The 26,245-nt window shown below is 38.6% G+C and overlaps 1 protein-coding gene across 7 annotated transcripts in view; it reads left to right on the top strand.

Moving 5' to 3' along the window:
* The window catches only part of P4HA1 (prolyl 4-hydroxylase subunit alpha 1), a 77,475-nt gene that overhangs the window by 13,559 nt on the left and 37,671 nt on the right, over positions 1-26,245 (top strand). For all 7 annotated transcript variants that reach the window (XR_004972234.1, XR_004972232.1, XR_004972233.1 and 4 more), the window contains exons 2-7: positions 8,322-8,429; positions 11,644-11,740; positions 12,644-12,795; positions 14,938-15,075; positions 18,967-19,206; positions 21,518-21,714. Coding sequence is in view for 3 of the 7 variants with exons in the window: in XM_036337057.1 (XP_036192950.1) it covers positions 8,342-8,429; positions 11,644-11,740; positions 12,644-12,795; positions 14,938-15,075; positions 18,967-19,206; positions 21,518-21,714 (912 nt within the window). In the remaining 4 variants the exon portion in view is untranslated. The remainder of the gene's footprint in view (positions 1-8,321; positions 8,430-11,643; positions 11,741-12,643; positions 12,796-14,937; positions 15,076-18,966; positions 19,207-21,517; positions 21,715-26,245) is intronic.

Here is a 26,245-nt window from a genome sequence, read left to right as displayed (position 1 = left end):
GTGCACCACTGGTGGTCTGTGAAGTCCGAAATGTTGGTGGCCGCTGGTCCATACTGTTTCATAGTAAATTTTATTCCAGTATAAATTTATCTTTTTATCTCTGACTCTTCTTTGGCTTTCTTCCTCTCTATTTCTCTTTCCTGTTCCTCTTCTCAGGGAGCTGTGATTTACCTTACTTTTAAAGGAGATTGCAATCTCTTAAACCCATTTCAATTCTCTTTCAAGCTTGTTTGAGCATTAAAACAGAAGACATTTATGTCTTACTATTTTTGGTAAAACCCTAATGTCTCTGGGATGTTTGACTAGATACTTGTAAATATGATTTGCTTTACAAGCTGCTAACTGAATGAAGATGGAAATTAATGTGAGACTTCATTAATAAGAAAACCATCCGCCAAAACCGGTTTGGCTCAGTGGATAGAGCGTCGGCCTGCGGACTGAAGGGTCCCAGGTTCGATTCCGGTCAAGGGCAGGTACCTGGTTGTGGGCACATCCCCAGTGGGGGATGTGCAGGAGGCGGCTGATCGATGTTTCTCTCTCATCGATGTTTCTGACTCTCTATCTCTCTCCCTTCCTCTATGTAAAAAATCAATAAAATATATTTTAAAAAAAAAAGAAGAAGAAAACCATCGTGTTTCAAAAACCCCTCATTGATAAAGATATACTTACATATTATGTCATGTCATACATGCCCTTAAGGTTTCTGAAGGAATATGGGTGAAATATAATATTAAAACAGGTTAGAGGAACCATTCCCTAGAGTAATTAGAAATTCAGTGATGTATTTTAAAGGCAGAGAGCACTTTTTGTGTGATTTGAAGGGATGTTTATAGCATTTCTCAAAGTTTGATCCCCAGGCTAGTAGCCTCAGCATCACCTAAGAACTTGAATAAATTGTCTCGATACCTCAGACCTGTAGGTGATTCCAATATAGCTCAAGTTTGGGAAGCATTGCTCTACCGGGATGTCTTTATTATTATTTTTTAACTAGCTTAGGTTGGCATGGCAGCTGGGAATAATGCTATATGTGTCTGAAATTCCTGTTGCAAATGACAGAAATCCTGTTGGGGGTGCGTAGAGGGAGGAGGAGGAGTGAACAGCCTTGGCCCTCAGCTTTACCAAGTGATTTGGGTGAGGGTTAATTATAGAACCAAATGGGAACAGCCCCAACTGTTACAGTCCTGGATTTATAAGGTTCGAACTGATCTGGCCCCTGCAAGAGAGACTCCGGGGACTCAGAGTAGGCCCTGATTGGCACTTGGGTAAAAAAAGGGAGGGGACTTAGAGGCTCCCTTAGCTGGGTTGGAAGATTATTTGGGTAGCTCACAGATTCAAAGCAATAATTGGAAGAATCAGTACTGAGGAGCCGGGAACTGCTTATCTCTCAGGACTTTTTCCTGTTTGTAGGTTGGGTTCCTATGTATCCTTGGCAAGTGGAAAGATGGTCACAGGCAGCTCCAAATTCATATTCTCTGAGCTTAGCAACTGCAGTAATAGCTGCTTTGACCATTTCACAAATCCCACTCCTCAACAGTTATGTTCGTGGGAATGAGGGCCAGTGACTGCTTAGCCTGGGTCATGTGTTCATCTCTGGGAAGAAGGAAAATAGAAAAGTGTGCTATCCTATTATATTGAAATATAATTCACTACTAGATATCTGGGTTACTTTCAAATAAGCTTAACTGTCTTTGAAGCAGGGAGAGAAGTCTGGAGTCTTGCAGAGCTGGAAAATGGAACATGTGGAACATGTTTCAACATGTGCAGTTAGCTACTTTTTTGTGTTAGAGAGTAGCTAACCACTCCAGTAAAGGCATAGGGTGCCATAATATGGGAGTTAATGTTTTAGATTTATTATTTTGTATAGAGTTAATTTTTTGTCATTATAAAAGTTAATATACCCTAGGGTGGTGGAAAATACAGATAAACAAATCACCTAGTGCAGTGGTTGGCAAACCGCAGCTCGTGAGCTACATGCGGCTCTTTGGCCCCTTGAGTGTGGCTCTTCCACAAAATACCACGTGTGAGCGCGCAGGTACAGTGCGATGAAACTTCGTGGCCCATGCGCAGAAGTCGGTTTTCCGCCTGGGCGGGTCTATTTTGAAGAATTGGCGTTAGAAGAAGTGGAGGTACATTCGCTGAGGTCGACCCCTCAGACTGAGGACGTTTTTAGGAAAGGCCAGCTTAGGAGTACCCTACTTAAGTTAATAACAATGTACCTACCTATATAGCAGTGATGGCGAACCTATGACACGTGTGTCAGAGGTGACATGCGAACTCATTTTTTGGGGTTGATTTTTCTTTGTTAAATGGCATTTAAATATATAAAATAAATATCAAAAATATAAGTCTTTGTTTTACTATGGTTGCAAATATCAAAAAATTTCTATATGTGACACGGCACCAGAGTTAAGTTAGGGTTTTTCAAAATGCTGACACGCCAAGCTCAAAAGGTTCGCCATCACTGCTATATAGTTTAAGTTTAAAAATTTGGCTCTCAAAAGAAATTTTCATCGTTATACTGTTGATATTTGGCTCTGTTGACTAATGAGTTTGCCCACCATTACCTAGTGTTCTGCTGTCCAGAGACAACTGCATTTTGGTGAATTTTCTCTGCATATTTTCTTGCATAGTTATGAACACGTTAATTTTTAAAATTGGTTTTGATCAATATTTATAACTTAATGTCAGAGTAGTAGAAACTGAATCTCATTCAATACAGATTCCACTAGAGCAGCAGTCGCCAACCCGTGGTCCGTGAGGTCCAAAAAGGTTGGCGACTGCTGCACTAGAGTATTGTATGATGTTCATTTTTATTTATTTAAGATTTTATTTATTTTAGAGCAGTTTTAGGATTGTACAGAGATTTTCCATATACTCCCTGCCCACACACAGGCATAAGAACATCCCCCACCAAAGTGGTACATTTGTTACAATTAGTGAATCTACATTGACACGTCATATTGCACAAAGCTCATTACTCCTTCACTCTAGTCAGCGGTTCTCAACCTGTGGGTCGCGACCCCTTTGGCAGTTGAACGACCCTTTCCCAGGGGTCGCCTAAGACCATCCTGCATATCAGATATTTACATTACGATTCATAACAGCAACATTACAGTTATGAAGTAGCAACGAAAATAACTTTATGGTTGGGTCACAACATGAGGAACTGTATCTAAAGGGCCAGAAGGTTGAGAACCACTGCTCTAGGTGTTGCGTAGTCTGTGGTTTTGGACAAATGCATAATGGTGTATATTTATCATGTGGAGTATTTTCACTGCCCTAAAAATCCTCTCTGCTCCACCTATTCACCTCCAACACATACTAATCTTTTTACTGTCTTCATAGTTTTGTGTTTTCCAGAATGTCATATACTTGAAGTCATATAGTATATAGCCTTTTCAGATTGTCTTCTTTCACTTACTAATAGGCATTTAAAGTTCCTCCATGTCTTTTCATGGCTTGATAGTTAATTTCTCTTCAGCAATGAATAATATTTCATTGTCTGGATATACCGCAGTTTATCCATTCAGTTTATCTTGGTTGCTTCCAAGTTTTGGCCTTTATGAATAAAGATGCTGTAGACATCTGTGTGCAGGTTTTTATGTGAACATGTTTTCAATTCCTTGAGTTAATACCAAGGAGCATGATTGCTGGATTGTATGGTAAATGTATGTTTAATTTTTTAAGAAACTGCCAAACTATCTTCCAAAGTGGCTGTAACATTTTTTATTCCCATCAGTAATGAATGAAAATTGATGTTAATGTTCAAACCTTATTTTTTTGTTTAAATTCACAAATTGAAGGATATGTTCATTTTAAGTGTCTGCACACAGCACCATCATTAGATATTTTTAATTGTTAACTTGTTTGTTTATTCAATGGGCAGAAAGTAGCTATCTTATTTCAATATTTTGTGTGCTTGATTACTGAGGGTTTTTTTGTTTGTTTGGTTATCTATAGTTCCTCTTTTGTGATTTTCTACATTTCTAATCCACTTTTCTATTAACATGTCAGTGGTTTTCTTATTGAGTTGTAAGAGTGCCTCTAATGACCTCTATTTTCTTTAGTTTCCCAGTTTATAGTTTATAGTTCTTTTTTTTGTTGTTGTTAATCCTCACCTGACGATATTTTCCCATTGATTTTTAGGGAGAGTAGAAGAGAGAGGGAAAGAAACATCGATGTGAGAGGAACAGATCGATTGGTTGCCTCCTGCATGAGCCCAGTTCTGGTGGGGAGGAGCCTGCAACTGAGGTACTTGACCTGGACCGGAATCCAACCAGGGACTCTGGTCCGCAGGCCAAACTGGCTAGGATTTATAGTTGTTTTTTAAAACATATATAAACCTAAATTATTTTGTGTATTTATTGATTTTTTTTTTTTAGGGGAGAGAAGGGAGGAAAAGGGAGAGAGAGAAAAACATCAATGTGAGAGCAAAACATCCATCAGCTGCCTCCTGCATCCCCTTACCTAGGGATGGAGGCTGCAACCTGGGCATGTGTCTGACCGGGAATTGAACCAGCAACCTTTCCGTGCGTGGGATGATACCCAACCAACAGAGCTACACTGGCCAGGGCGGTTTTGTGTATTTAAATACCATCCGACTTTCAGTAGGTTGTTTACTCATTTTTAAATTTAGGAATTCTCTGCTTTGAGAGATCCAATATCTTTTTTGTTGTTGTTGTTGATTTTAACTCTTTAGTCCATCTAGAATTTATTTATTTATTTATTTTTAAAAATATATTATATTGATTTTTTACAGAGAGTAAGGGAGAGGGATAGAGAGTTAGAAACATCCATGAGAGAGAAATATCGATCAGCTGCCTCCTGCACACCCCCTACTAGGGATGTGCCCGCAACCAAGGTACATGTCCTTGACCAGAATCGAACCTGGGACTCTTCAGTCCACAGGCCGACGTTCTAGCCACTGATCCAAACTGGTCAGGTCCATGTAGAATTTACTTTGCAGCATGATGTAAGGTAAAGGTATGTTTAGTCTCCATATGATTAATGCTTTTACTTTTAATATTAGCTCTATCATTTTATTTTTAAAATATATTTTTATTGATTTCAGAGAGGAAGAGAGAGAAACATCAATATGAGAATCATTTATCTGCTGCCTCCTGCACACCCCCTACTGGGGATCGAGCCCACAACCAGGCATGTGCCCTGATCAGAATCGAACCTTGGACCCTTCAGTCCACAGGCAGATGCTCTATCCACTGAGCAAAACCAGCTAGGGCAGCTGTATTATTTTAAAATGCAATTTTCGCCAAAACCGGTTTGGCTCAGTGGATAGAGCGTCGGCCTGCGGACTGAAAGGTCCCAGGTTCGATTCCGGTCAGGGGCATGTACCTGGGTTGCGGGCACATCCCCAGCGGGGGATGTGCAGGAGGCAGCTGATCGATGTTTCTCTCTCATCGATGTTTCTAACTCTCTATCTCTCTCCCTTCCTCTCTGTAAAAAATCAATAAAATATATTTAAAAAAAAAAAATAAATAAAATGCAATTTTCAAGCTTCTTTTTAGTAATGTGTGTAGGCTAATTGGTTCTTGGTTCATTGTGAGGTTTAAGGATGAGGAAAGATGACAGAAATTTTAGTGACAGAATATATTTTAGCAATGAAAAAATGATTACCTCTTATCTGACAAATCTATACTTTCTTATTACAGTTAAATATTAGACAGCATTTCTGATTTAGCCTACAGCTAGTACAGCAAAAGCATCTGTATTTTCTGGAAATAACATTTATTTATGAAGAAAATTATGTCAGAAGCCTATTTAAAGTGAGAAGATTCTAGACTCTTCAGATAGTCCCGGAGTTTGAAAAAGGCTTGTGCTTTGGCCGGAGCCCAGGAGAGGAAGTGTCTGCAGCTGCGGCATTCTAGAAGCTTTCCAAAAGACTTACTGTCAAGCAGCCAAGCGAGCAGTGGATTTTACTACTGTGTGGTTCTGGAAGTATCTGGAAGCTTGCAGCAGACTTGAGGGAGGAGCCTTAGGAGGACTTCCAGAATGTCGGTTTCGCTGGTGATCTATTTTATTGAGATTCAAGTTAGGAAAGTGGGCTCTACTTTGTTTTTGGAACAGGTTGCTTTCCAAGGTGGACTTGAACCTGCTGGTTTAGATGAAGTCTCTCGGGAAGGGTCAGACAGAGGTCTCTGCACAAAAGAAATAGGATGACAAGTCAGAGTAACCAGTGGCTTGTTGCTGGGGCAAATGGAACTGTAATGGTAACTTATTCTCCTGTAAGGTAGTAAGAAGGACTTAAAGTCCATGCATATGATGGAAAAGGAGTAAGAGAAGAATGCCAACAGGGCATTTTGGGAAAGCAGGGTAAAATCCTTCTGTTGGTTATTGATATCTGCATCCACTATGAAGAATACATTCTAGAAAGACAGTGCTACCAGGGATGAATTTAAAAGAGCGGCTTTGCTGCCAGGTTAAAAAAAAAAAAGCCACAGCTATGTGGCTGAGGATTTTTACGTAGAACACAGTGGATAAGAGAAAGAAACTCAACATTGAGTCTTTTGAGAGAAATTACTAGCTTAAATTGACAGGGCTGTTTATTCTTTTTGGATTCTGTACAACTTTTTAAAAATAACAGCTTTTTTGAGATATAATTCATACTCCATACAAATTATATGTTCATAATTTAGTACTTTCACAATGTTCTTCAACTATCAGTCTATACCAGCGGTTCTCAACCTGTGGGTCGCGACCCCTTTGGCGGTCAAACGACCCTTTCACAGGGGTTGCCTAAGACCATCCTGCATATCAGATATTTACATTACGATTCATAACAGTAGCAACATTACAGTTATGAAGTAGCAACAAAATTAATTTTATGGATGTGTCACAACATGAGGAACTGTATTTAAAGGGCCAGAATGTTGAGAATCACTGTACAGTCAGTTTTAGAAGACTTTCATCACCCACAAATCCACAACTTTTAACTTATTTTTTAAAATATATTTTTATTGATTTCAGTGAGGAAGGGAGAGGGAGAGAGAGAGAGAAACATTAATGATGAGAGAGAATCACTGATTGGCTACTTCCTGCACACACCCTACTGGGGACCAAGCCCGCAAACTGGGCATGTGCCCTGACGGAATTGAGCTGTGACCTCCTGATTCATAGATGAACACTCAGCCACTGAGCCACGCTGGCCTGGCTAATTGAACTTATTTTAAAATTTAATACTGTCTGGCTGATGTGGGTCAGTGGATAGAGTGTCGGCCTGCGTACAGAAGGGTCCCGGGTTCGATTCCTGTCAGGGCACATGCTGGGTTGCAGCCTTGATCCCCAGTAGTGGGTGTGTAGGCGGCAGCCGATCAATGCTTCTCTCCCATCATTGATACTTCTTTCTCTCCCTCTCCCTTCCTTTCTGAAATAAAAAAAGAAAATATTAATACTATATAGGGAAAGGATGGATCAGGTTGGAAATTAGAGGATTAATCAGAAATCTCTGAAACCTTCTTTCCCTTTAAAACATACTGTTAACATTTTAGAATGCATTTCGGTGATATTTAAGTTACTTTAATAAAGTAGACTATTTTATGGGAAATCAATGGTTTAGCTCAGGTCACAGTTATTTTTCAGGCTATGTGAAAGTTGTTACCCATTTACTCTAATTGTAGTAGTTAGTATTAAGGAGAAAATAAACTCAGGTTGACTGGTTAAGCATAAATTATCAGGTGATAACAAACGCCTTTTTTAAATATGAAAACTCAAGTTAGTACTTTAATTATATGAAAAATAAGATAATGGCGCTTATTAAATAACTAAATCAATTTACAAGAATTAGCAACAGTTCCATGGGCAACCCTGGGGTCTGACTTACATTTTTGTTTATAAGAAAAACTAGAGGCCCGGTGCATGAAATTTGTGTGGGGGGTCGGGGGGGTCCCTCGGCCTGACCTGCACCCTCTCCAATTCAGGAGCCCTCAGGGGATGTCCTACTGACGGCTTGGACCCCCTCCCCGTGGTTCTCTGCTCTTTGCGGGGCCTGCCTGCTCCACACCATGGGGATGGGCAAGCAGGCCCTGCTGGGTGCTGCCTGCAGGCTGCGCTTGCCTGCTCCCGGTCGCCATGGCAACCGCCACTCAGGCCCTACTGGGTGCTGCCTGCTGGCGCACTTGCCTGCTGGGCTCACGTTGCCGGGGTGACGTTGCCAGCGTCCTGCCCCAGCCGCTATGGGCGCCGCCATCTTTGTTGTGGAGTGATAGTTAATTTGCATATTACTCTTTTATTAGATAGGAAGGATAAGTTAGGAACGTTTCCTACCCTTTTAAAAAATTTTTGTAATGGCCATATTTTTCTTGTAGGTGTGTGAACCTGTAAAATTATGACTTCCAAGATGATCCGGTATATTTTAATTGTAGGGATTCTACTTCCCCAGTCTTTGGCCCATCCAGGCTTTTTTACTTCAATTGGTAAGTCTGAACTCTTTCTTGGTTTGTATTGTTTTTGCATTTAAAAATTTCCATTTTTTAGTGTTTTAAATCAGTAAAAAGAAATACACTGTCTTTCCAGAGACTGAAGCATTGCTTTGGTCCAGTGATGGCGAACCTGTGACACGCGTGTCAGAGGTGACACGCGAACTCATTTTTTTGATTGATTTTTCTTTATAAAAAATATAAATCTTTGGTTTACAATGGTTGCAAATATCAAAATATTTCTACATGTGACACGGCACCAGAGTTAAGTTAGGGTTTTTCAAAATGCTGACATGCAGAGCTCAAAAGGTTCACCATCACTGCTTTAGTCCCTGCCCTGCTAAAAGATACTCTCTTTTTTAAATTCCTTCCTTCCTCCCTTCCTCCCTCCCCTCCTTCCTTCCTTTCTTTCTCTTTCCCTCTTTCTCTCTCCCTTCTTTCCCTCCTTCCCTTCCTCCTTGCCTCCCTCCCTCCCTTTTTTGTTAATCCTCACCCGAGGATATTTTTTCATTGAGTTTTAGAGAGAGTAGAAGAGAGGGAAAGACAGAGAAACATTGATTGGTTGCCTCCTGCACAAGCCCTGACCAGAGCCCAGGCTGGGGAGGAACCTGCAACCAAGGTATGTGCCCTTGAGTGGAATCGAACCTAGGACTCTTTGGTGTGCAGGCCAATGCTCTATCCACTGACCCAAACTGGCTAGAGCTTGTTTTTCTTTAAATATTTTTTTCTGATTTCAAAAGCAATACATTTACAGGTTAGAAACTAATGAAAATTTAGGAAAACATAACAAAGAAAATTCTATTAATGGGCCACTGAGCATATAATTTAATGCATATACTCCATTTAAGAACCTACTATGAATACAATGTATTTTTTCCTATATCATAATATAATTTTTAAAAATATAGACACCAATATCATTACACTAATAATGTATATTTTAAAAATATTTTTTATTGATTTTTTTTTTTTTTTTTTTTTTTTTTAGAGAGAGAGGAAGGGAGAGGGATAGAGAGATAGAAACATCATTGATCGGCTGCCTACTTCATGCCCCCTGGGGATATGACCTGACTGGGAATAGAACCAAGTGACCTCTTGAACCATGGGTTGATGCACAACCACTGAACCACACGGGATGGGCCTACATCATAATTTTTTTAAAATCTTTTAAGTATTGTAAAAATAACATATTGATTAAAGGGGAAAAATCAGAGTACATGGAATATTAGACATCCACATGTCCTCTTTCCCCAGAAATAATTCCTCGTGGGTTGATGTACATCCTCTTATATTTTCCTGTATGCATACTTCCTTTGTCTTAAAGCCGATGTTTTCCTTCCCTCTGGTGACCAGTCCTTGAGTGATTGTAGAGCTAACTAAAACACAAGTAATTTCAGGATATAAAATGATGAATTCTCTCATCCCATTATAAATAAGTACGGATTATTTGATTTTCAGTTGTGAAGAATACTTTTTTGTTAGTGTAGTTTTTACTTATGGAATAAAAATTTAATTCTAATTAGCTTCAGAAGTTTTTTAAAAAGGTGCCCTGGCTGGTGTGGTTGAGCATTGTCCTTTGCAACCAGAGGTTTCCAGTCAGGGTACATGCTCAGATTTCGGGCTTGGTCCCAGGAAGTGGCATGCAGCAGACAGCTGAAGGATGTTTCTCTCATTGATGTTTCTCCCTCTCTCTCCTTAAAATAAATAAAAACATATTTTAAACAAACAACTAAATAAAAGGTGAGGGAGGAGGTGGGGAAGAAGAGACATTGATCCTTGGAAAGTAGTGTTGTTATATTTTTGTTAAATACTAGAGGGCCTGGTGCATGAAATTCATGCATGGCGGTGGTGGGGGAGTGTCCCTCAGCCCAGCCTGCACCCTCTTCAATCTGGGACCCCTCGGGGGATTTCAGTTTGCTGGTTTAGGCACGATCCTGTGGACATTGGATGTCTAATATTCCATGTACTCTGATTTTTCCCTTTTAATCAATGTGTTATTTTTACAATACTTAAAAGATTTAAAAATATTATGATGTAGGCCCATCCAGTGTGGTTCAGTGGTTGTGCATTGACCCATGGATCAAGAAGTCACTTGGTTCTATTCCCAGTCAGGTCATATCCCCAGGGGGCATGAAGTAGGCAGCCTGCGGGATCGGGCCTAAACCAGCAGTCTGACATCTCTCTCACAATTCGGGACTGCTGGTTCCTAACCACTCACCTGCCTGTCTGCCTGCCTGATCGCCCCTAACCGCCTCTGCCTGCCAGCCTAATTGTGCCCTAACTGCTCCCCTGCTGGCCTGATCGCCCCCAACTGCCCTCTCCTGCTGGCCTGATCACCCACCTCCAACTGCCCTCCCCTACTGGCCTAATTGCCCCCAACTGCCATCCCCTGCTGGTCTGATCGCCCCCAACTGCCCTCCCCTGCTGGCCTGATCGCCCCCAACTGCCCTCCCCTGCCTGCCTGATTGATTGCCCCAACTGCCTTCTCCTGCTGGCCTGATCGCCTCCTAACTGCTCTCCCCTGCTGGCCTGATCACCCCCTAACTGCTTGCTCCCCCATGCCGGCCTTATCTTACTCCTAACTGCTTGCTCCCCCGTTCTGGCCTGATCTCACCCCTAACTGCTTACTCCCCAGCCAGCCTGATCACCCCTAACCACCTCTGCCTCGCCTGCCCCTGTGGCTTTGTCTGGAAGGAAGTTGGAAGTCTGGAAGATGTCCGGTCGACCTGGTCTAATTAGCATATTACCCTTTTATTAGTATAGATATTTTTAGTGATTTCAGAGAGGAAGGGAGATGGAGAGAGAGATAGGGGCACCGGGCCCCTAGTTAAACTAATAATTGGCCTGCACCCTCTCACAGTCTGGGACCCTTCAGGGGATGTCCAACTGATGGCTTAGGCCTGTCAGTCAGACATCCTTAGCACTGCCGTGGAGGTGGGAGAGGCTGCCGCCACCGCCGCCATGCTTGCCAGCTGTGAGCTCAGCTCAGGGCTTCTGGCTGAGCAGTGCTTTCTCTGTTGGAGCACACTGACCACCAGGGGGTAGCTTCTGCATTGAGCATCTGCCCCTGGTGGTCAGTGCATGTCATAGCCACCGGTCGTTCCCCCCATTTGATCTATTTGCATATTAGCCTTTTATTATATAGGATTAGTCTAAAATACTTGTGCTGATGGAATATAGGTATTTGCTAATCTTTCCTCCTTCTCTTTAGGTCAGATGACTGATTTGATTCATACAGAGAAAGATCTGGTGATTTCCCTGAAAGACTATATTAAGGCAGAAGAAGACAAATTAGAACAAATAAAAAAGTAAGCAAAGTGTTTTATTTATTATGACTTCTTTCTAGAGCTAAAACATTTGAGTAGAAATTAAAGCCATCAGTCAGTCTTAAAAAGCCAGCTGAAATGGCTTAAATAGGAGCACAGAAAACAATAGTTAGGCTTGGGCCAAGAGTTCACATGGAAGAACATGGATTGAGATAATATAAATGGGTATGGGTTGTTGACTGACAATTTTTTTTAAATGTTTCCTAATAGCTTCTGTTCTATAACCTCCCTAATCAAGCCACTTTCTGGAGCAGTTCCCCAATTCTATTTATCCTTCACTCTTATGGTTCCATTCTAGAGATTACAGGATAAGTGTAGTTAGTATTATTTAATTTATATAGTTTTTCCTCAAATGGTAATTTATTTTTAATTGACTCAGGTTCATAGTTAATCCTAACTTGAGAATTACTATTTTTTGTTTAACGAGTAGCTAAGTAATCAGTTTTTGTTTTAAAATATAGTTCCTACGTAATGAATGTGAACTTTTGGTGAATGTTTGATTTAAATGGAGATATAACTGAATTTGGATTGAGCTAATTTATACTTTGTAATAATGTTATTTGGCTTTAAGGACCTGAGGGGAAATGAATTTTTAGACTGTTATTAGAGGGATCCAATCATAACTTTTACTAAGATAGACTTCATTTACTGTAACTACTTGGGAGAAATAAAACTAAAAGAGAAGTCTTGTAGTTATACTTTGATTTTGCCATTCTAGATTTTACCCCTAAGAGAATTTTGCTTTTTAAAAAACCTTCATAATTTTACTTTTAAAAATAATTTTTAGATATTGTTTTAATTAAAAAACCTGTAATCTAGTCTCTTTTTATTTTTTTAGTGCTTTACTAAATTGTGTTTTTCTTTTTATACACCTTACATGTATAGATGGGCAGAGAAGTTAGATCGGCTAACTAGCACAGCGACAAAAGATCCAGAAGGATTTGTCGGGCACCCTGTAAATGCATTCAAGTTAATGAAACGTCTGAATACTGAGTGGAGTGAGTTGGAGAATCTCGTCCTTAAGGATATGTCAGATGGTAAGACTAATGAGCCCAAAAAGTAAGGCACTATTGCTACCACCTGTAGAAATGCCAAAAATAGCAATATATTCAGTTCCCAGAACATCAAGTGTTTATTGTTATAACTGAATTATTGCTGGGGTATATTTGTTCTGATCAGAGTTAATTTATTTTAATCCCAAATTTCTTGATAAAAAAATAAAAGATGATTAAAAACTGGAAACAAAGAAATAAAAATAAAACTTCATTGCCAAAAGAAGTAATTTTTGCTGTTAGTGACTAACACTGCTGCTTTTTGTTTTGAGATCTACAAATGTGAATTGATTATTTGGGATATAGCTTCATTTCTGAAGATAGTCATTTTCATTTTATTTTATTTTTTAAAAATATTTTTATTTTTTGATTTCAGAGAGGAAGGGAGAGGGAGGGATTGAAACATCAATGATGAGAGAGAATCATTGAATTGCTGCCTCCTCCACTCCCCCTACTGGGTACTGAGCCCGCAACCTAGAATTGAAACCCACCCTTCAGTCTGCAGGCCAACTCTCAGTCCACTGAGCGAAACTGGCTAGGGCAATTTTAGGATTGCCTTCAGACTGTAGAAATGGAAGGGTATTGGCTTTGACTTGTGCTAGAGCTATGTCTGTTCTTTTCTGCGCATTGAAAGGACTATTTAACCTTTAAAAATGTATTTATAAAGTCAGCATATTATATTAATTGTATTGAAGGGTATGAATGACCCCAAATAAATCTTCAAAAATGTACTTTATCATGAACTATATATAGTTGCATCTAATTGAAGAATTCTAGTGTTAATGGTGGTTTTGTAATTCTGTTTATTGTTTTAAAAATTTGGGGTAAACTTTATTTTCTAATCAATTTTTAATGTATTGGAAGTAGTGGTACTTTATAAGAAAAAGTGTTAGCAGTGTTCAACATAGTATTTTGAAACTTAGGATTGTTTTACTTAACGTAGATAGTAAGTTTTAAAACAGAGGCTGCAAACAGTAATAATGAATGTTTTTGTAGTTGAAACAATAAATTGTAGTTTAAGGTATTTTAATACAGACACAGAAAACTAGAAGTTTAAGGAAGTAAAGGGATTATGCTTAGTACATACTAGAAGCTCAAATATCTGTTGAATTACTGAAGGTTGCAAAAAAATTATTTTTTTAAAGAGAAGGGAGAAAATTGAGCTAGCTGCATAGATGAAACACTGCAAGGGTGCTTACAAGTGTTTGTGAGCAGTAAACTAAATTATTTTGCATAGGATAGGAAACCTTGAAAAGAAAAATTAAGGCAAGAGCTATGAATACTTATTCATGATGAGAGGAAATAACTGTGATTATTTTTACTCTTATATAACACCATGAGAACATTATAAAGGTCATGAAGAAATATTCATTCATTTATTTAATTTTAAAATTCTCAAATAATGATCTGTATGTCCTGAGCTCTTTTATAAGGTAAACCTTGAGACTTTGACATTTTAATTGTGGTAGTCATTCAAGAGAGGATTTTGTTTTGGGGCCTAAAAAATACAGTTATCTATAAAACTTGCTTATAAAATTCCATGTGGATATTGTGACGGAGAGTTGCCCTTAAAACTAAAAAAGTATACTTGATGAACACTATATTCAATAATTATATCCAAGTATATTTTAATAAACCAGCTTACCTGATAATCTTAAACATATAATTAATAATTCTTCCTCCCCTTAAAGAATTCCACCGCACTTTGTATTTTTATATTTATATAATGTGTGGCACATGGAAGAAGAAAAAATAGACTTTAAGAGCATACATTTTACTTACCAACTGTTATATGAAAGTATAATTGGTTGCTAATTGAATATCATTTTCAAATCCATAAATCTGTTCATTTTTTAAGCTTAGTGGAGCCTATGTTGTATAACTAAAAGCTCAATTATTATGTTAGTTGATCTTTACTTATACACAGACATAATTTATGCATTGACTTCGGGTAAGCAACATTGGAAGGGTTCGGGAAGACTGATTGAGTTAGAGGCATGTCAAGTCTGATTCAGTGCAGCTTTTTTCTCGTTGAGCATGTGGAAAATTAAAACAAAATCAGTTTTGAGAAATCTGATTTGGAAATTTGAAGTCTCTGAATTTCTAGAGTCTCTCTCTCATTTCAAGGCTTCATCTCTAACCTGACCATTCAGAGGCAGTACTTCCCTAATGACGAAGATCAGGTTGGGGCCGCCAAAGCCCTGTTGCGTCTCCAGGACACCTACAATTTGGATACGGATACTATCTCAAAGGGTAATCTTCCAGGTAAGAATTCTTAGTCCATAAAATACCTACACCTGGCTTCTCTGTGCAGTCCAGTAGGACAGTGTAAACGTAAAAAAGACTTCTGTATTTTAAGATTTTTAACTTCAGTTTGTTTCACAGCCTTGAAAACAAAACAACCCTCCATTTCAGTAGCCCTTAATAGTTGTGGATAAGCTTCTTGCTTGTTATTTTGAAAGCTTATAATTATAGGGACTAAAGTTAAGTAGGCAATTTTAGTGTGTAAGAAAAAGAAACAATAATTTTTCCAAATGTTGTTTTTTTATAATACCCAATGTTTGTATATAAAGTTATGAGGGAATTGATAATCAAAGTTTATGTGTTTAGTGATTAAAAACCAAGACCTGTTGGGTATATGTAAATTTTTAAAATGTCCTGCAGTGTAGAACATCCTGCTTTCTGACCCAGTATTTTTGGCAAAAAGTTCTTTTGTTGTTGTTATAGCTGATTATTTTGTAATAATTTGCTTTACATTATTTTTTATCATACAACAAAATTTACTGTCTTAACCAGTTTTATTTATTTAAAAAAATTTTTAATCCTCACCTGAGGATGTTTTTCCCTTGATTTTAGAGAGACTGGAAGAGAGAGGGAAACACAGAGAAAAACATCGATGTGAGAGAAACACATCAATTGGTTGCCTCCTGCCTGGGCAGGGAGGAGCCTGCAACCAAGGTATGACTCAAACCTGGAACCCTTCAGTCCGCAGGCCGACGCTCTATCCACTGAGCCAAACAGGCTAGGGCCTTAACCAATTTTAAATGTTTAGTGGTATTAAGTACATTCGCTTTGTTGTATAACCATCATCACCATCCATCTCAATACCTCTTTTGATCTTGTAAAATGGAAACTATATACCCATTAAATAATAACTCCCATTTCCCCCTACCCCCAGACCCTGGAAATCATCATTCTACTTTCTGTCTCTATGATTTTGATTACTTGAGTACCTTACATAGTATTTGTCTTTTTGTTACTGGATTGTATCACTTAGCATAATGACCTCAAAGGTCATCCTTGTTGTAGCAAATGTCAGAATTTCCTTACTTTTTAAGGCTGAGTAATAATCCATTTTATGTGTATACTGCATTTTGCTTATCCATTCATTCATTAATGGACACTTGGATTTCTTTCACATTTTGGCTATTATAAATAGTTCTTTTGCGAAAATGAATGTGTAAATGTCTCTTCAAGACCCTGCCTTCCATTCTTTTAGTATATACCCAGAAATGGAAGTGCTGGGTCATATGATAATTGTATTTTTAATTTCTTGAAGAACTGCCATACTATTTTCCATAGTAGATATACCATTTTACATTCCACAACTGGTGCACAATTTCTCAACATCCTTACCAACGCTTGCTATTTTCTTGAAGGACTTTGTAAGCCATGTGGGATTTGCACTATTTTGAGTGCAACAAGGAATCACTGAGAAGTTTTAAAGAAGGAAGTTACATGATTTTCTTTTTTAGTAATATTCTGGCTGCAGAATGGAGATTGGATTGAGATCTGGGGGAAGGGACAAATCATGGAGGAGGCTGTTGTAAAAATTCGAGCGAGAGATGACATTCGTAGCTCGTGGGTATGGAGAGAAGTGGGTAGGTTGTCAAGCTGCATAGGAGATGGAATGGTACAATCTGATGATGGACTGGATATGGGTTTCTGGCTTCAACAGCTAGATGGTTCCATTCAGGAAAATAGAGAACACAAGAGGAGAGGATTTGGTGTATGGTGTATGGCTTTTTCATCATGTGCTTTGTATTCATGGAGTGTGTGCACTTGTTCAGATTGTATGTGGGAATATTGCAAAATCTGAGTGATTTTTTTTTTTTGGTATGGTAGGCAGAAAGGATTGATGTTTGTTTTTTAAAATGTGAATACTTAGTTAGACTTATCAAAATTAAAACTTGTATACTTCTAAGTACACCATCAAGAAAGTGAAAAGACACTGGAATAAAACATCAAGAATAGCCTTGGTCATCCTGGCTGGTTTGCTCAGTGGTTAGAACGTCAGCCCTCAGATTGAAGGGTCATGGCTTCGATTTCCAGTTGAGGGGATTTATCTCGGTTGCAGGCTCATCTCCTGCCTTGGATGAGGTACGAACGGGAGACGACAAATTAATATGTCTCTCTCACATCGATGTTTTTCTCTCCCTCTCTCCCTCTCCCCCTCTTTCTTCTACTCTGTCTAAAAAAAATCCAATGGAACAAATATCCTCAGGTGAGGATGAAAAAAGCGTAGCCCTGGCCAGTGTTGGTCAGAGGTTTGAGGGTCGGACTGTACACTGACGAGTTGTGGATTTGATTCCCAGTCAAGGGCATGTGCCTGGGTTGCAGGTTCAATCCCTGGCCCCAGTCAGGCTGCATATAGGAGGCAGCTGATCGATGTGTCTCTCTCATACCAATGTCTCTCCCTCTCCCTCTGCCTCTCCCCCTTCCCCTTCCTCCTCTCTTCCTCCCCTCCACTCTCTAAAAATCAATGGAAAGACTATCATTGGGTGAAGATTTAAAAAAATCAAGAATAGTTAAAAGAAAATGAAAAGACAACCCACAGTGTGGGTAAAGAATATTTGAAAATCGTATGTCTGATAAGGAACTTGTATCTAGAGTATGTAAAGAACTCTAACAATTAGTAATAAAAAGACAAATAACCAAATTTTTAAATGAACAAAGGATTCGAATATACATTTTTCCAGAGATGATACACAAATGGACAATAAGTGTGTGGACAGATATTCAACATCATCATTAGGGAAATACTATCAAAACCACAGTGAAATACTACTTCATTCCTGCCAGAATGGCTATAATAAAAAATACGGACAATGACAAGTATTGGAGAGGGTGTGGAGAAATTGGAACCCTCATATATTGCTGTTGGGATTGTAAAATGGGGTAGCCACTTTGGAAAATAGTTCTGGCAGTTCCTGAAAATGTTAAACATAGAGTTGCCATAGGACCCAGCAATTCTACTTAAGAGTAATGAAAACATTTGTCCACATAAAAACTTGTACACCAGTGTTCATAGTAACATTCATAAAAGCCAAATAAATGGAAACAACTAATATAGTCTCTCCATACAGTGGACTATTTGGCAATAAAAAGGATGCTACAACATGGATGAACCTTGAAAACATTGTTTTGAGTGAAAAAGGCCAGTCAAAAAAGAACATATGTTTCATGATATTATTTATATGACATAACCATAATAGGCAAATCTATAGATACACAAAGTAGATTAGTGGTTGTCTAGGGCTGGGATGGGCGGGGGGAAGGGGGAAAGATGAGTAGTGACTGCTAATGGTTACAGGTTTCCTTTTTGGGGTGATGAAAATGCTTTAAAATTGGATTATGGTGATGGTTGCACAACTCTGTGAATATACTAAGAACTATTATATTTTTTAAATGGGTGACTTTATGGAATGTAAATTACATATCATTAATGTGGGAAGGGAAGGAGAAGGAGAAGGAGGAGGTAAGGGAACCAATTGACAGGTTTGCTTCTCTTCCTGTCCAGCCATCTCTTGCCCAGGTGGTTGGTAGGAGGAAGATGGATATATCTCACCTGATGAGTCCTGCTCTGTTAGAAAATTGCACGTTTCAACTTCATTGATGTTTCATTTTGGTATGATGCTGATAATTGAAATCTTGGGATATCTAGGTCCCTTGTCCGCTAGGTTCTTGCCATGTTTCATTACCTTGTAAATTTTTTCTCGGTTTATAAATTTAGGATTATTCGTGCTTTCCTCCCTCAGAGGATTGTTGTGAAAATCAAATGAAAGTGAGATAACACTTTGAAAGCTGTATAGTCCTAAATAAATATGGAGAATTAGTATTAAGAATCCTAAAGTGCTCTGTATTTTCTTTCCATAGGAGTAAAACACAAATCTTTCCTAACAGTTGAGGACTGTTTTGAGTTGGGCAAAGTGGCCTATACAGAAGCAGATTATTACCATACAGAACTGTGGATGGAGCAGGCGCTCAGGCAGCTGGATGAAGGCGAGGTTTCTACCACTGATAAGGTCTCTGTTCTAGATTATTTGAGCTACGCGGTGTACCAGCAGGGAGACCTCGATAAGGCACTTCTGCTTACAAAGAAGCTTCTTGAACTAGGTATGTTAACTTGACATGGTTCAGGGTTATAGATATATACATCATCATATAGCTGTGGTACTTTTTGTTAGAATTCAAGCACCTTGTTTGTCAGATATACTTGATCCTCTTTCTGATGAGCCTCTAAATGGCACTTGATTTTTCTCACCTAGTAGTACTACAACAGTGGCTGTGTTTCTCTGCTCTGCTCTTCGGGAATTTCAAAATTGGACCTAATCTAGCTAACTCAGTCAAAAATGTTTATTTACCATGTTGCTATATTAAATATTAACTAGTTTCCTTTGAAGGGTGTTTTTGGTTAATTGCATTTCATATTAAAATGATAGAAAAATGTAATAGCTTATGAGGATTTCACAACTAGTATTTTGAACAGAGTTGTAGTGTTTCTCTGCGTATGATCCAGGGACCATGTGCCTCAGAACTACTTGGATACATATTAGAAATGAAAATTCCTTGAGCTCCACCCCAGACCTATAAATCAGAATCTCTGGAGGTAAAGTGGTGTGCTAATAGATTCTGGTGGCCTTTGGTATATAATGAAGCTTTAAACTTTAAAGTTAATATTTTTATGAATAGATAAATATATATATGTTAGAAGAGTGAAACAGTTCAAAAGGATTGGCCATCAGAAAGTGAACTTTTGATAATTAGATTATTATATCTTAGTTGAATGAATAAATTGAGGTATTGGTCCTAGTACCCTTTTTCCCCCCAGTATTTTTTAGTGATTTTTTCCCCCTCTTGACTTAAAAAAAAACTTTACTCATTGTAGGAAAGTTGCTTTTTCTTTCTTCTTTTAAAAATAATTCTTTATTGTTGAAAATATTACATATGTTCCCTTTTTGCCCCCATTGATCCCCTCCAGCCTACCCCTGCCCCCCACCCCAGGTCTTCACCACCCTATTGTCTGTGTCCATGGGTTATGCATATATGTATACAAGGTCTTTGGTTGATTACCTCCCACCCACCCACCCTCCCCCGCCTTCCCTCTGAGATTCCGCACTCTGTTCCATGCTTCCATGTCTCTGGATCCACTCCATTCATCAGGTTATTTTGTTACTTAGATTCCACATCTGGGTGAGATCATGTGATACTTGTCTTTCTCTGAAGGACTTATTTCACTTAGCATGATACTCTCCAGGTCCCTCCATGCTGTCTCAAAGGGTAAGAGATTCTTCTTTTTTACTGCTGCATAGTATTCCATGGTGTAAATGTACCACTGCTTTTTTATCCACTCACCTACTGATGGGCACTTGGGCTATTTCCAGATCTTAGCTATTGTAAATTGTGCTGCTATGCAATAGGGGTGCATATATCCTTTCTGATTGGTGTTTCTCGTTTCTTAGGATATATTTCATTGTAGGAAAGTTTTAAAATAGAAAAAGATATAGAAGTCATCCATAAGCCAATCACCCAAAGACACCTACAAACTTTTTTTGTTTCCTTGTTGTATATACCCGCTTCACACACACACTTTCCCTTTCTTTTACAAAATGAGGCTCATGTTGTATACCATAACATATATTGGGAGCAGTTTCTCAAAGACAAGAAACGTTTTAGAAATAAGAGTAGATTTCCTAAATATGTCAACTAACGTCACAAGTGAAGTTTCTACAAACTCTTCTGCCACTTTTATTTGTGTGTGTGGTGGTGGTTTTTCCTCCTGGATGGGTGGAGTAAGTCCTCTTTCCTCTACTGAGACATAGCTAAAAATCATGACTAGTAATTCAGAGGTAATTAGTGGATTCCGGCTTATTTGAAAATTACATCTTTAGTTTCTGTTTTCTGTCTCATTTAGAATTTTGGGGCTAAAATCCACTCAGCCCTCAGAAATAGGCTGTGTTCTATATTTATAATTTATCTGTGGAAAAGGTTGCTTTTGAACTTACACAGTGTCTCCCCATCGTAGTTACATTTCAGTCTCAGAAAACATCTTTTCCATTGCGGAAAAGAAAAAATTGAGAAATTTAAAAAACTCATTTGACACCACAATGATCAGACATAGTTCCTTTGGCTAATTAGTAAGTTCTCAAAGTAGAAGCAGTAATTGCTACTTTGAAAAAAAAAAAAAAAAAAGGCCACTTTTGTCTCCAGAACTTGGTATAGGGTGACTGTATGTCCTGCTTTACTTGGGGCAGTACTGGTTTACACCTGTTGTTTGGCATAATAATTTTTACTAGTGCCTTCTTTCACTCTCGGAAGCATACTGGTTTGGAAGGTAAATTGTATGGCCCTCTGTTTTTTATTACTGTATTCTGATGTTTGCACAACAATAAGCTTATTCATGGGTGTGCTCTTTCTCTTCCAATAGATCCTGAACATCAGAGAGCTAATGGTAACTTAAAATATTTTGAGTATATAATGGCTAAAGAAAAAGATGCCAATAAATCTGCTTCAGATGACCAATCTGATCAGAAAACCACGCTGAAGAAAAAAGGGGTTGCCGCGGATTACCTGCCAGAGAGACAGAAGTACGAAATGCTGTGCCGTGGGGAGGGTATCAAAATGGTAAAGTGGAAAAGCCAATTGTGTGTGTGTGAGTGTGTGTGTGTGTGTGTGTGTATGTGTTTGTACAAAGCTCTAGAGAGAATCAAGTTCTTTTCTATTTAAGTCTGTGTGATAAAATCAGAATTACTGCATAAAGTGTTATAGTGTGCCACATCACCTTATTGTGAGGCTCACACAAAGTGCTCCAAGTGCTAATAAAATAGCTTTAAAATAAAGCCTGTGAATCATACACCATTCATGCAATTTTGGTAATATTACCCTTTTCATAGATTAAAAGGTGAAGGATCTGATAATATAAGGGAAGTGATAAAGTTTTTTTCTTATATCTTTAAAAAAAATTGGTTTTAGAGAGGAAGGAAGGGGAAGAGAGAGAGAAAGAGAGAGAAATATTGATGTGAGAGAGATACATTGATTGGTTGCCTCCTGTTTGTGCCCTGACTTGGGATTGAACCCACAACCTTCTGGTGCATGGGACAACACTCCAGCCACTGAGCCACACCAGCCAGGGCTTCTTATATCTTAATGCAAAAGAGGTTTCAGCAGTCTTAAATAGAAGTAATATCCCTTCCTAATCTATCCTCTGAAACAATGCATTCATCTGTACAATAATCTCTTGTGGTTTTGCTCCTGTTCCACCTTGACGGGATTGTTCAGTGAAACATTTGTCTATTTCAGAAATATTTAAAATGCAGAAAGACTTTTAAGAGATTTTGGCTTTATTTTTTCTTTAAAATAAAATATATCTATAAATATCCCTTTGTTTATTGTGTACTTATATTTATGCATTTGTAACTTAGGGTACTGTACTTTAGGATGGTTCTAGATAATAGGCCCAAAACAAAAGCATTCAAGTCTGGGAAACATAGGTTTTTGTTCAGCCTCAGTACTTTTCAGAGCCCTTTTATGTTACTGTGCATTCTGGATATGGTATACATTGCTTCCCAACATTAACTGGTAATGGAACCCTCTCTTAAGGTACTAGTGTCCAGCTGAAGGTGAGCATAAGTGGGAGGAAGTGTATTAGTGAATTTTCAAAGTAAGTATTTTTAAGTGTAAACATTTGAATACATAGTGTTTAACTTTTTCTCTACTACTGATAAACTCAGGCGGGGCTTTATGTTTTGGTATTGATGACTTTTTGATATTTGATGATTTACTGTTGACAGCATAACCTCTAACATCAAAAAGTCAACCATATTTTTGTTGACACCTTTGGGTGTTCTAAGTTGATGAAGTCCTGGAAGAACAAGTCTACTCTTTCTTTGGGAGCTAATAGTAAAGACAAGGATTATAACACTTTGCTAGACTCATGAAACATTTTTAAAAACTTACATCTAAATATTTTAGTATCTTTTATAAATAAGGACTGTTAAAAAAATAACCACAATACCATTATCACACCTAAAAGAATTTACAGTGGTTCCATTATATCATCAAAATTTAGTTAAGTATTCAAATTTCAAATAGTACATGTTTGTTTTATTTTTTTTTAATCTTCACCCAAGAATATTTTTCCATTGATTTTTAGAGAGAGTAGAAGAGAGAGGGAAAGACAGAGAAACATTGACATGAAAGAGACACATCAATTGGTTGCCTCTTGCACGAGCCTGGGGCAGGGAGGAGCTTGCAACTGAGGTACGTGCCCTTGACCAGAATCGAACCTGGGACCCTTCAGTCCGCAGGCCGGCGCTCTATCCACTGAGCCAAAAAGGGTAGGACAGCACATGTGTTTTATTGCTCTTAATAACTCTTAAAGAAGAGAGCAAAATAGATCTTTTAAGTATAAAACATTAGTCTGCTAATTTGTCAGTTTGTTAATATAACACACACATGCCAAACCTGCCCAAGATCAAAGGAGCATTCTTTTTCTCAGAATAAGTTCATATCATTATTATGTAAAACATTTATTTGATATGAAACTTTGGATTTTATTTTAGGTAAATAAAGTACATGGAGAATAAACATGAATCATTGTTTGTTTTAGTATGTTAACTAATAATTAAAGCAAAACTAATATTATTCCTACTTCATATATGTCATACTTGTTTAATCAAGAGAGCAATCAGCAATGCATTAACTTAATTATTAATACTACATAGGTGATTGAAAGAAACTTTTATTTGCTTTGTTGTCCGCTCTATTTTATTTTATTTTTTTTTAATTAAATCTTTATTGTTCAGATTATTACATTTGTTGCTCTTTTTTTCCCCCCATAACTCCCCTCCTCCCAGTTCCCGCCCCACCCTCCGCCCTCACTCCCCACCCACTGTCCTCATCCATAGGTGCACGATTTTTGTCCAGTCTCTTCCCGCATCCCCCACACCCCTTTCCCCCCCAGGAATAGTCAGTCCATTCCCTTTCTATGTCCCTGATTCTATTATAATCAACAGTTCATTCTGTTCATCAGATTATTTATTCACTTGATTCTTAGATTCACTTGTTGATAGACGCATATTTGTTGTTCATAATTTGTATCTTTACCTTTTTCTTCCTCTTCCTCTTCTTAAAGGATACCTTTCAGCATTTCATATAATCCTGGTTTGGTGGTGATGAACTCCTTTAGCTTTTCCTTATCTGTGAAGCTCTTTATCTGACCTTCAATTCTGAATGATAGCTTTGCTGGATAAAGTAATCTTGGTTGTAGGTTCTTGGTATTCATCACTTTGAATATTTCTTGCCACTCCCTTCTGGCCTGCAAAGTTTCTGTTGAGAAATCAGCTGACAGTCGTATGGGTATTCCCTTGTAGGTAACTGAGTTTCTTTCTCTTGCTGTTTTTAAGATTCTCTCTTTATCTTTTGCTCTTGGCATTTTAATGATGATGTGTCTTGGTGTGGTCCTCTTTGGATTCCTTTTGTTTGGGGTTCTCCGCGCTTCTTGGACCTGTAAGTCCATTTCTTTCACCAGGTGGGGGAAGTTTTCTGTCATTATTTCTTCAAATAGGTTTTCAATATCTTGGTCTCTCTCATCTTCTGGCACCCCTATAATTCTGATGTTGGTACGCTTGAAGCTGTCCCAGAGGCTCCTTACACTATCCTCGCATTTTTGGATTCTTTTTTCATTTTGCTTTTCCGGTTGGGTGTTTTTTGCTTCCTCGCATTTCAAATCATTGACTTGATTCTTGCGCTCCTCTGGTCTGCTGTCGGGAGTCTGTATAATATTCGTTATTTCAGTCCGTGTATGCTTAATTTCTAGTTGGTTCCCCAATATAAGATCGAGGGTCTCATTAGATTTCTTGAGGATCTCACTACATTTATCGGCGGCTTCTAGACAGTTCTTAAGAGACCTTAAAAGTGTGGTTCTGAACTCTATATCTTCCATTGACAATTTTGTCCTGTTTCTTTGTCTCCGCATTTTGTTATGCTTCCTTGGTGCACCTCCTAGTGGTCTTTGTTTGCAGTCTTATAGTTAAATCTTGATTGTTGTAGCTAATTCCAGGGAGGGTTTGACCTCTAGGCCAAGTGGCTATGAGAATCAGCTGTGTCAGTAGTGAGAGAACTTCTGTCCTCTAGGGAGGTGCTAATCTAGCCTTTGCCTGAGGCTATCCGGCAAATGCCTGTGTGCAGGGCTTGGGCGGGGCGGGTAGAACAGGATCAACAGGGTGGGCCGGAGAGAGCAGTTATGGCGGCTCTCAGTCCTGTCCCCAGGGGCTCTGCCTCTCTGAGTCCCAGCACCCGCTGCAAAGCTCAGAGAGAAAGCTGCACTCGCTCTGACCGAAGCCAGACAGTCCCGCTTCTCCCGTTTGAGTCTGGGTCCCTAAAGACTCGCCCGGATCTGGAGCTCAGAGTCTGCGACTCCCTCCCGATTGAAAACGCCAACCGCGCCCTCCGCCGCCAGCCCGCTCCGCGCACTCCGCACCTCAGATTTTGACTTCAGCACTGCGCCTCCTCTGAGTGTCCGTATGCGTTTCTCTTTCCTCCTAGTTGTAGGACTTCCACTCAGCCAGCGTTCCTGTGGTTCTGGGTGATGTCCCTTCCGTTTTTTGGTTTCACTTTTGAAGTAGTTGTTCAAAGCAGCAAACTCCGGCGTTAACCTATGCCGCCATCTTGGTTCTCCTCTGTTGTCCGCTCTATTTTAAATACCCACTAATAAAAGCACCTGATTTCTTAGTTTAATAATTTATTTTCTCTTGTTTAGAGCTACCCATTTTTATTTTGGCTTTAAAAAAAAAAACCAACCTTTGAAAAAAATTTTTTTGGCCATAAGTATTTGAGAGTTTTTTTGTTTTTTGTTTTTTTGTTTTGTTTGTTTTTAATCAAAACCTGGTTAGGTTTTTTGTTTTTGTTTTGTTTTCCTTTTAGAAACTTTTTCTTTCAGAATGTTGTCCAGTTACTTTGTGAAGTTTAGAGCAATGCTGATAATTTATTTCATATTTCTATAACATTTATTTCATATTTATAACAACTGAACTTTATTTTGATGAGAGGAGGGTAAAAAAACCCTACATTTTTTCTTAAGGTCTACCATCTCTCTCCCAGAAAATAATCATTAATAAAAAAATTTAAATCCTGAAGGTCCTCTCCTAGCTGGTTG

The sequence above is a fragment of the Myotis myotis genome, unplaced genomic scaffold (assembly GCF_014108235.1).
Source record: "Myotis myotis isolate mMyoMyo1 unplaced genomic scaffold, mMyoMyo1.p scaffold_m19_p_15, whole genome shotgun sequence".
Lineage (NCBI taxonomy): Eukaryota > Metazoa > Chordata > Mammalia > Chiroptera > Vespertilionidae > Myotis > Myotis myotis.
Note: the sequence above shows the minus strand (reverse complement) of the source record. Positions and strands in the feature narration are given on the sequence as shown.